General features: G+C 58.2%; 2 protein-coding genes across 5 annotated transcripts in view; one reads left to right on the top strand and one right to left on the bottom strand.

Moving 5' to 3' along the window:
* Window positions 1-5,350: 5,350 nt before the first annotated feature.
* Window positions 5,351-9,271, bottom strand: LOC115306050. 3 transcript variants are annotated; one of them, XM_029956224.1, is made up of 4 exons: window positions 9,125-9,271; window positions 6,779-7,362; window positions 6,392-6,544; window positions 5,351-5,843 (listed from the first exon to the last, which is right to left on the bottom strand). In XM_029956224.1, the coding sequence occupies exons 2-4, from the start codon at window positions 7,011-7,013 to the stop codon at window positions 5,605-5,607; spliced, it is 627 nt and encodes a 208-aa protein (XP_029812084.1). In that variant the 5' UTR covers window positions 7,014-7,362; window positions 9,125-9,271; the 3' UTR covers window positions 5,351-5,604. The 3 variants fall into 3 exon arrangements, with proteins under 3 accessions (XP_029812084.1, XP_029812083.1, XP_029812085.1); XM_029956223.1 differs by lacking the exon at window positions 9,125-9,271 and having other exon boundaries at window positions 6,779-7,716; XM_029956225.1 differs by lacking the exons at window positions 5,351-5,843; window positions 9,125-9,271 and adding an exon at window positions 5,850-6,100 and having other exon boundaries at window positions 6,779-7,716.
* FLI1 (Fli-1 proto-oncogene, ETS transcription factor) overlaps window positions 7,822-9,986 on the top strand; it is a 119,279-nt gene continuing 117,114 nt past the window's right edge. Inside the window, exon 1 of one of the 2 annotated variants that reach the window (XM_029956219.1) lies at window positions 7,822-8,080. In XM_029956219.1, the coding sequence (XP_029812079.1) occupies window positions 8,022-8,080 (59 nt within the window). In that variant the 5' untranslated portion in view covers window positions 7,822-8,021. The remainder of the gene's footprint in view (window positions 8,081-9,986) is intronic. The other variant, XM_029956218.1, reaches the window with a different exon arrangement.

Here is a 9,986-nt window from a genome sequence, read left to right as displayed (position 1 = left end):
TGGGGACAGGCAGAAGCCCTGTGCCCTGAGGGCCTAAGCCTGGCAGCTCTGTAAATATCTGTTCACTGGGGCTTTGGGCTGCATCCCTGGGGAGACCTAGCCCAACTAGGGCAGGGTTCTCTCTTCTGGCTCAGAGGGGCCCCTGTGTCCCTAGGCATGAAACTACCCAGGCCCAGAGTCAGGGTGGGAAACGCTGTCTCCTATTGCGGGTAGAGGAGGGTTAAGAGACTGTAGGGAAGAGACCCAAGTCGTGGTGAGTCCCCTCTCACCCTTCGCCACTCAGAGCCTCAAGTCGGGAGGCAGAGGTGCAGAACTTGTTCTCGTACGGACAACTGGGATCCTCCCTTTCCGGCCCGGGGATCTGAGCCACTCGACCTCCTTCATCACTCACCTCCACCCTCACCGTCTCACCCATGTTGTACTCTCCGGTGACAGAGGTTTCTCCCACCCAGGTTTGTTCTTGGGCCTTCCCGACCCTTCCTCACCAACCGAGGATGTTTCAGACAGTCCCCGACACATCGTCTTACGTCAAGGTAAGACATGACAGCGTCTTTAAACAGGTAATGACCCCCAGCCCCTCTACCACAGGTCCTATGGTCCCTCCCTGCTTTCCCCGGGAAAGGGGGTGGAGGGCTCAGCGGGTGGATCTGGAGCCTGGGGCGCTCCGGATCGAATGAGGGTGGCACAGATCCTTGGGAGTCCTTAGTTGGGGAGGAAAACTTTCGGTAGGCATTGTTCTGGAGACTAGAAGTTGGTGAGCGTGATGAAGGTTGGGCAGGGAAGCCCAATCTGCCAGCCTGCATCGGGTCCCAGTGGGTCTTGCGTTCGTGCCGCTGGCGCACAGCAGGTTTCAAATTAAAGGTCTGCGGGTACGGGGGAGTGTGCATGTGAACTTGTGGGCATGTGTACGCGGATGTGTGTGAATGCGACGCGCTTCTCCCACCGGTTCGACGCCCTGTCAGTCCTCAAGCCCACCTTTCTTGGTCGTACCCGCCCTCCGTAGACCAAACTGCTACATTTGACAGCATATAGAACGTTTTTTTTTTCTTCCACTCACAACAGTTCCCAAGAATGTAAACAAACCGAGGCCAGGACATCTGGGTTGCACGTTTACATGAAAATCCGCCAGCGGGGCGGGGCTGAGGGTGGCCGGGGTTGGGACCCAGGCGCGACCTCCTTCCTTCCGGGTAGCAGCCCCGAGCCCGGGACGGTCTGAGTCGGAGTCCCAGTTCCGAGGAGGAAGGGCCCACCGAAGTTCTGAAAAACTACCCCTCAGTCCCGGCCCCGCCCCCTTCTCCCTGAAACTCCACCCCTGAGGTCCCCACCCCCACCTGTGTGCCCGCGCTGAGCTCCCTCCAGCGTCCGCGAATGCCACCGCAACGTGGGTCAGTCTGCCTACACGTGGCCACCTGGATGGGGTGCGATCCTGGGGGAGGACCGCTTTTGTGTCCAGCCCTCCTCCCATTTCTCTAAAGGGAAATTTGTTGACACGAGGTAGCATTCCCCGATTCCCATCCCTTCCTAAAGTCTAAAGGAGTTTTATAGTCACTTTAAGGAGGCCAGAATGAATGAAAAATAAGCCAATCAGTGTATGGACAATCAGTGAATGGATGGCTGGACGGATGGCCCCCAGGAAGCGGCAGACCGTTCGCCAGGAGGCTAAAGCGCTCTGGGGTTCGTTGAGTCCAGTTTTCCTGAGAGGTTAGGCAGGCTGTGACCCCTCCCACCCCCGCCATTCCTAGTTCCTGACGCTTAGGGAGTTCTCACTTCCAGCCCGGCCCCAAGGACAGCAAGTGGCCCCTGGGCGGGGGAGCTGCAGTCTCTCTCTCACCCACGGCCACTCCTCCCCTTAGGTCTGCACACACTCGGGAATCCCAAACCTCAGCGATGATGAACCCTAGAGGGGCAAGTGGGGGCCAGGAGACTGACCCAGGCCAAGAGTCAGAGAGAGAGCAAACCGGTTCTAGAGAGCTGAGCGGTCCAGAGTGGGGAGCAAGGGAGAGGCGGCAGTCCAGGAGCTGTGGGCAGCCAAAGGAGCCGCTCGCCGCAGGAGCTCTTTTCAAGGGGGAAAAATGGATTTTTCAGCAGCCACAAAGTTTGTATTGTTGCACAAAGGGGTGCATTGATGGCGGCGAGAGGTCTGCGTGGCAGAGACAATCTTGGGTCTGTTCCGCCGGCTCCCTACATCGACCATGTGCCAGAGGGGCACAAACAGTCCCCGGCTGCCAAGCCTCTGCCATCGCGCCTCATACCCCAGCTTCGAGGTTGTTGACAAACACCGAAAGCCCAGGCGTCCAGGCTGGGAGCCTGGAGCCTAGCCCGGCCCTGGCAGCCAAGGGTGCTCAGTCCCCCCAGCAGCGATCTGGGCTCTGAGAACCCCAAGAGTGCTCAGGGAGTTATCCTCAGGAGAACACTTAGGCTCAGGGAGTTATCCTCAGGAGAGCACTTAGGGTGGCTGTGAGGCTGGAAAGAGCAAGGGCAAGGGAGAGAAGGAACACAAGTGACTCTTTAAGACAATAACACGCAGCAGATGAATAATGGTGGTACCATCAAGGTACCCCTTATATTTGCCAGGCCCTGTTCTAAGCATTGTATTTATACTAACTCATTTAATATTAATAACAACCCTAGGAGGTATCCATTTTGAAGAGGAGAAACCGAGGTATTGAGAGCTTAACGTAATGCAGCTCTTGTGGGATGGAGCCAAGATACAAATACTGACAGAATTGTGCTGGCTGCCAGGCAAATAACTTTTGAGGGGTGGGCTCTATTATAACACCAATGTACAGATGAAGGCACTGAGGCACAGAGCGGTTAAGGAACTTTTTCAACCCTACAGAGCTGGTAAGTGCAGAGCCAGAATTCAAACCCTAGGAGCCTGGCCCCCAGTGAAGCTTTCAACCTGGACATTCGCTTGCAGATACCGGGTGGAGCACGCTGGAGACCCCAGCGAGCAATCCTGGCCCCGTGCTGTGCAAATCACGGTGGATCCCGTCTCGAGGAGCGGCCTCTGAAGGCCCCTCTGGCCCGCCAGCGGAGACTGTCAGGGTCTTCCACTTCGCCCCTTAGCGAATCTTCCAGACTCCTTGCTCTCACTCCCTCACTCCCTACCCTGCTGGTTCAGCTCCTGCTGCATGCTGGAGGAGACACCTAGCCCCCACACCAGACTTGTAGCCCCAGAATGTTCACCATGACACGGCCCAGGGGCAGCATCTGGCAGACAGGTCCTGCAGCGGGGTTTCAAGGACACAGGTCTGTACTTAGAATAAATGCCATTTGGGGCAGCCCGGAGGCAGGGCGGATGGAGATTGGAGGGGATGAAATTCTCCCTCCCCACCCCCACCCCGCTCCCCACCCCCAAACCCCAGTCTAGGCTCGAAGCCGGGTGAGAGTCCCGGCACCTGGCTGGTCTCCACCACTTGTCAGCCTGCGCTCTCTGGTCGGCCCTCGGACTCCCTTGGGATTTCCTCGTCGACGCCGCGTGGTCTGGGGACCCGGCCCCGAGTGCCTCGGGCTCGGGGCGCGGAGACCCTCCCCCAGCCGGCCCGCAGGCCCCCCGGCGCTCCCGCCGCCGCGGCCTCCCACGTAGCGTTTTGAACCCGCTTGGCGCTGAGGCAAGAACGAGCGTGGGGAGCGGGCAGGGCGAGCAGAGGCTCTAAATCTTCCTTCAATCTGTGAGTAGATGAAGTCTGAGAAACAAATTCAAAGCAGGCGCGCCTGCCGAGCCTTCCTGCAGAAATATTCCCCGGCATTCAAGCGCATCCAGGGGCGGCTCGAGCTGCCTTGTTTGGCTAAGGTCAGACGAGACTTGAGTTCTCCAATAAAAATAAATCTCAAATTAATTATGGCCTCGAGCGAGGGGCCAGACACTTGAAGCTGCAGTTGTGCAGTCTGGAGTTTTGGCGCTCGCTCGAGTCCCTCCCCCGCGCCCCCGCTTCTCCCCGCTTCCCACCCCCACCCCCACCCCCTCTTGCCAGCTCGAATCCCACCGAGGCCGCCGCCGCCGGACTGGAGGGAGGGGTGGAGGACGCAGGGGTAAGGATCCGCCCGAGAGATTGTGCCAGGCCTGGCATCTGGGGGCTTCAAATAATGGAGCAGTCCCCGGTCCGGAGGCACCCCAGGGACCCGGCTCCGACTGTCGCGTCCTCCCACCCCCCAACCTGGGCTGGGACTAAAGAAGCCCAGGAAGTCGCGTCTGGAAAGTCTTGACCGGGTCAAAAGGGCTGACATTGAGAGAGCCAAGACACGTTTCACCCAGCCGCTCCCCTCCCGGGGGAAGCAGGACTTCCGCATGTTTGAAAATACTGTCAAGTGCGGATGGTGCGAGGCAAGTCGTCCCATGAAAGTTCCAGCAAAAATGCTCAAAATCCAAATGTTTCCTAAATAGTCACCTCCGTGTGCGTGCTTTCTGTCTGTGACCCTAGGCTTAGAAATGTGTGGTGAGTTGTTCTGTTGGTCCCCTACTTGGTAGCTTTTGTTTTCAATGCTGGCCCAACTGCCTTGGCTGTGGGTGAATGCTCCCGGTCTTGAAAGTCGGTCAGGGCCTGGTGGAATGGGCACCGATGGTAGCAGGCACCGATCGCTGGTCACCAGCCCTGCCCAGTCTGGGAAAAGCAGGCAGGACAGTCTCTGGTGAGCCAGAAAAGAGGGTGTGTGCAAGTGTGTGGGCTGGGGTAGCCAGTCCCTGGCTTTGCTAGAAGGGAGAGGGGGAGAGGGGAGAGAGAAAGAGAGGAAGGGGGGGGGGAGAAGGGGAGGGAGAGAGGAGAGAAGAGGAGGGAAAGAGGAGAAAAGGGGAGGAGTTTCAACTCTCCAACTCAAAGACAGATTTCATTTGTAGCCGGCTTCACCACAGGCTCTCTATCAATTTGTCTCAATGCAAACATTTGAAATATTCTCTTTGGCTGCTCGTGAAAACAATGTGAGCTGCCAGGATCAAACCATCTTTCCAGATGTCTGGTGGTAACCACATGAAACAGGGCAGACTTGTTTACTGTTGTGTTTGGTTAGGGCTTTTTCCCCCTTCGGGATTTAAAATAGAAGCAGCAGCAGGAGCTAAGCAGCAAACCCAGAGTTACATAAGTGGGGCAAACTAGCCCACCAGCGCGTCAGTATGGGGTGGAGGGAGTCTCGAATCCCTCAGAGAACTGTTGTTCCCAGTTAGGGGGTGTGTGGATTCTCCTTTCTGGGTGAAAGACATTGTGAAAGGACAGGAGCTCCTCATGGAGGGGCTGGGAAATAGCAAAAGGCCTGGCAGTGGTGCCAGTCAGTCACAAAGGGGTGACAGTTGTGCCAGTGCGAGCCTCAGCTCCCCCCCACCCCACCATCTTCAAAATCAAGAAATTGCCATAGCTTTGGTTTTCCAGAAAGTGCTATTGAGCTCCACAGTTAACACAGGAGGGCAAGTCCTCAGTTGAATCTAGTTGCATGTTGAGCAACTCCCAATGGGAGAGGCTGCTGAGGCTACAAGGAATTGGGGGTGTGTGGCTTGTTGGGGTGACTGTACTGATGAGCGCAGTGAAGATAATATGATCTTTGCCAGGCCCAATAGAAGTTGGGAGGAGAGACCTAGCCCACATTTCTGCCATAGAGGTGCCTTCTCAAGCTCTAGAAGGAGTGCGACAGGAAGGGGGAGCAGCTGGCTGGGGTGGGGTGGCCATTAGTAACCTCAGTGTTTGCCCAGGACCCGGAAGGGGGCCTCCCCGTCTGGAGTTGGAATCCCTTCTGCCTGAAAGAGGGGCAATGTGGCTGGGGGTGCCGGGTTTCTGGCCAGGTCCCGGTGGGAAGCGGTCTCCCCACACCCTCCTGAAAACCCTGTTGTCGTTTGAAGGTCGACAGAGTCTGGGCTGAAAAGGAAACAATTTGGGGTTTGAAAGGATGTAATTCATTCTTCCTTTCCCTTTAACCTCTTTCCTCTCTGGAAAGCATGTGGAAAAACTGAAGAGAAGAGTGAGAGGGCAGGCGGCTGGCCTAGGGGAGGAAAGGGTTAAGCCTGATTTCTTTTAATTGAACTCCAGAACTGGTGGCCCCAGGCAGAGGGGGGGACTGACCCCGCTAGCGGTAACCAGATGTGGCGGTCCCTGGGGAGCCCCGGAGCAGACCCCTGGATTGAGAAGCAGACAGGAGGTGGGGGGGGGGGGTCGGCCAGCCCCCATCCCACCCCCAACCCCCCCCCCCCCCACCCCCCCATAAGCACACTGAGTCTCAATTGCTGGCAGGCTGCACCCGCCACTCCAGGTCTGGTCACGTTCAGACCCGCGTCTGTATTCGAACCCAAAATTGGAGCTGAATTGATGAGACCAATTTCGAGAGGGGGTGGGGGGAGGGAGGGAGGGAGGCGAGCTAGCTTTCTGGCTCAATTGCTCCAGAAGAAATAAAGAATTAGATAAGTCACCTTTTTCGCCGCTGTGGACACCCTTTCGAACTTTTTTTTCTTTCCAATTGACTCGGATCTCCTCTGGATTTTTTTTTCCTCCTTCCCCGAGTGGACTCTTAAATAAAAGTGAAAAAGTCCAAAGCGTGGTCTGGAGAGCGTGGACAAGGTAACCTGTTTTGGAGGTTGGGGAGAAGGGAGTCAGGCTGAGAGTGCCCGTGGGAGGAGGTGGGGTGGACAACTCGCTGCGCCCGGACTCCTGAGGCTGCCCTAACTGTAGGGTTCGGCGGCACTGAAGAGGGACGGGGGAGGTCTCCGGGTGGCGGGGACCGACGAGGCGGGCCCAAAGCCGGCTGCCTCATGGCTGGGTGGGGATGATGGTCCCGAGCACCGACTCCGGGGGCTCACCGAGGGGAAAGTCTGAGTCTGTGCCGCGATCTTGAGTGCTGCGCTCTGGAGACCTGTTGACCAGTGTGGAGGGAACGTCCTGCGGTAGCGTTGGTTTCTTGGGACTCGGAGTCGCATTGCATAGGCGGTTCTGGCGGAGCGCTGGGACTTGGGCCGTCGGGTCCAGGTAAAGTGCGAGGGGTTGGACCTTAGAAGGCGCGGAGAGGTGGCCTAGGGTGCCGCCGGTCCCGGCCATGGGCGGGCGACGTGAGCTCTCCGGGAGCAAAGGGTAGAGGCGCGCCGCCGGGAGGGCGTCCTTCGGCTAACAATGCACTGGGAGCCTCGTCCGCGCCCCCGACGGTGGGGTCCTTCCGAAACCGCCCCTAGTCTGCGTCGGCGGGTGAATAGCTCCCGAGTCTGCAGAGACTCGGCAGCCGAGGGCCCGAGTGGAAAAATTCCCACTGGATGCATTATTCAATGGTTAGTTTGCTTCGGTCTGAGTCTGGATCTTCCCCGGCAGTAGGCTCCAGGTTATCCCCAGCCCGAGTAAACTGCCCCCCCCTCATAAGTTTGACTCCGGCTGGAAAAAGCATTAATGAACGTATCTGTGGGAAGAAACGGAAAGTGAATGAGTCAGGAGGGCCACCTTCGGCCAACGGCCCCGGGCAAAGGAAAGAGGCCAAAGGCGTTTGGTTTTGGACTTTGGGGGAAGGTGCTGGGGCTGGGGGTGCAGACTGCGGGAATCAGGGCGCGGGCGCCGGGCGTGGACCCCGGCATTGTTCCCAGCTCTCTCTTATCTCCCAGGAGCAAGTATCCTGTGTGCGCTGTGCCTGAATGTATCTGGGCATCTCTGGGTATATTTATATAGTGTGTGTGATGCGAAAAGCAGGACCAGCAGAGGGGAGGAAGAGGGGGTGTGGAGGAGGGAAGACGAGGGAGAGAGCCGAGGGGAGAGAAGAGAGAGGAGAGCGCGAGACAGAGAGAGAGAGAGAGAGAGAGAGAGAGAGAGAGAGAGAGAGAGAGAGAGAGAGAGAAAGATAGGACTTCCTCCCCGATTCGCAAAGTGAAGTCACTTCCCAAAATTAGCTGAAAAAAAAGTTTCATCCGGTTAACTGTCTCTTTTTCGCTCCGCTACAACAACAAACGTGCACAGGGGAGCGAGGGCAGGGCGCTCGTGGGGGGCACGCAGGGAGGGCCCAGGGCGCCAGAGAGGCCGCGCCGGGCTAATCCGAAGGGGCTGCGAGGTCAGGCTGTAACCGGGTCAATGTGTGGAATATTGGGGGGCTCGGCTGCAGACTTGGCCAAATGGACGGGACTATTAAGGTAAGCGACTGGGCAGTGGGCGCGGGAGCGGTGGGGCCGGCCGGGGCTGCTAGGCAGCTACCCGCTTGGCGCTGGGCGACGGGGTCCCGGAAGACGTGGCCACTCTCCCTTCCTTCCGTGCCCCGGCTTCGCGCCGTCTCCTCCCGCGCTCGGGTGGCGAGTCTCACTCGCGGGCGCGACTCTCCGGGTTCACGACAGACAACGATCTCCCCCGCACCTCTTGTCCTAAAGCCGCGTCTGGCCGGCTCCTACGTGCTGTGGGCCGGGGTCCGCGTAAAACCTGGGGACCCTGGGCGCAGATCCAAAGCGGGGGCCGGAGACCTCCGGGTCCACCGCTCCCTCCGGGCAAGCTGGGCGCCTTGGCCCCGGCGCTGGGCACTCGCCTGGAGGCCGGCTTCTTCTTACCCGAGGCCGAAGGCGACGGGGGCGGGAGCTGCAGCCGCCACCAGCTCGGGTCCCCGCCTGCAGGGCCCAGGGGCGGGCAAGTGGATGGGTTGCCGGCGGATCGAGGTGCAAGGGAGTGTGTTTGGGGGGTCTGTCTGAGCGGGCTCCTCCAGATGGAAGCCCCTGTTTACATGTCAGCGCGGGCTGGTTTCCCTTCCTCTTGGTATTTGTGTTGCCGGCTCTCGGCGCTCGGAGCGGCCGGCTCCCCGGGACTGACGGGCGGGCCTCGGCGCTCCGCCGGCAGGGGGTCTCTCTGCAGCCCGGGTCCGCGCCGCTCCCCTGAGCCCCGGCGTGCGCCGGCTCCGCAGGAAGGGCCGGCTCCACGGTTTCGCGAAGAGGGTCCCGCGCCGTGCAGAGCCGCTCCTCCTTCGGTGGCCGGCTCTGAGCCGACGGCCCCGGCGACCGCCCAGCCAAATCCACCCTTCTCCCCACCTCACCCCACACCTCGCGCCAGGGTCTAAGTTGCAGAATGCAGCCCAGAGGGATGGCTGAGGGTCTGGGTTTCGAGTCAGACTTCAGGAGTGTTGATTGCCTGCGCTTTCTGAAAGCGGGAAGTGGGGCCAGGAGCAGAGAGGAGGGACACCCCCTAAAATGACTGACCTTAGAGGGCTGAGAGCAATGAATGGGACCAGGAGTCGGCTTCCAGGCTGTCCCGCAACACCAAGCAGGAGTCAGTCTGGAAAAACTATTAGGCTGGTGAGGTGGGGACTGGCAGAGCCCGCCATTCCCCAGAACCCAAAGGAATCAGCTCCTCGCTCAGTGCTGAGTTAAAAGGAGACTAAGATGTTGTGCTTGGAGAATTGAAGAGATTTTTATCATTTGGGTGGAGTAGTGGTTTTTATTTTCTAAGGGTTTTTTTTTCCCCCTTTCTTTTCTGAAAGCTTGAAACATGCTGACTTAGGTAAAAGGCACCAACAGAAGGAACTTGAAAATCTGGAGAGGCGATAACTGGTTGTACTGGGTTAAGGGGAGCCTATGTGAGGCTGGAGTCCTCCAATTTAAAGTGTGGGGTGAGGAGTGTCCATATAGCGAGGGTGGAGGTGGCCACTGGTCAGTTGTGCGTGTTCCTGCGGGTGTCTGTGTGCCCTTGGTTTGGTTAAAGGATGCTCCACTCTAGAAAACTCTCCCTTGTTAGGACACTTAGCACTTACCTAGAAGGACTCCCTCTGATTTGGAAGGTTGGTAAGATGGCTCCAGGGTCTTGATGTGGACACCCTAAGGAGAAGTGAAGCAATATCTCCATGATGCTCAGACCTCTAAGGCCCTGAGCAAATGGAGGAAGCTGTGGTCTGTGTCCCCAGGATGTGCTAACCTCTCTAGATACACACACAGGGATTGGCATGGCAGGCAATGAGGACAGGCTTAGACCAGGACCCTGGTGCTTCATACTAAGGATGGAAGTAAAGGTCTTCTTTATCATGTGGGTGGTGGGAACCTGTGAGCCCCTCCAGACTCTCCTCAG

This window comes from Suricata suricatta, chromosome 11 (assembly GCF_006229205.1).
Source record: "Suricata suricatta isolate VVHF042 chromosome 11, meerkat_22Aug2017_6uvM2_HiC, whole genome shotgun sequence".
NCBI classification, from domain to species: Eukaryota; Metazoa; Chordata; class Mammalia; order Carnivora; family Herpestidae; genus Suricata; species Suricata suricatta.
The sequence above is the reverse complement of the archived record's forward strand: the minus strand, read 5'-3'. Positions and strand labels throughout refer to the sequence as shown.

Coding starts and splice junctions, on each gene's coding strand:
- LOC115306050 (XM_029956224.1), bottom strand. CDS start 7,013: ATGGCCGGGACCGGCGGCACCCTAGGCCACCTCTCCGCGCCTTCTAAG. Junction 6,545..6,778: donor AGACTCAGACTTTCCCCTCG/GTGAGCCCCCGG, acceptor CCTCCAAAACAG/GTTACCTTGTCCACGCTCTC. Junction 5,844..6,391: donor TGTCCACAGCGGCGAAAAAG/GTGACTTATCTA, acceptor TTTCCTTTTCAG/CCCAGACTCTGTCGACCTTC.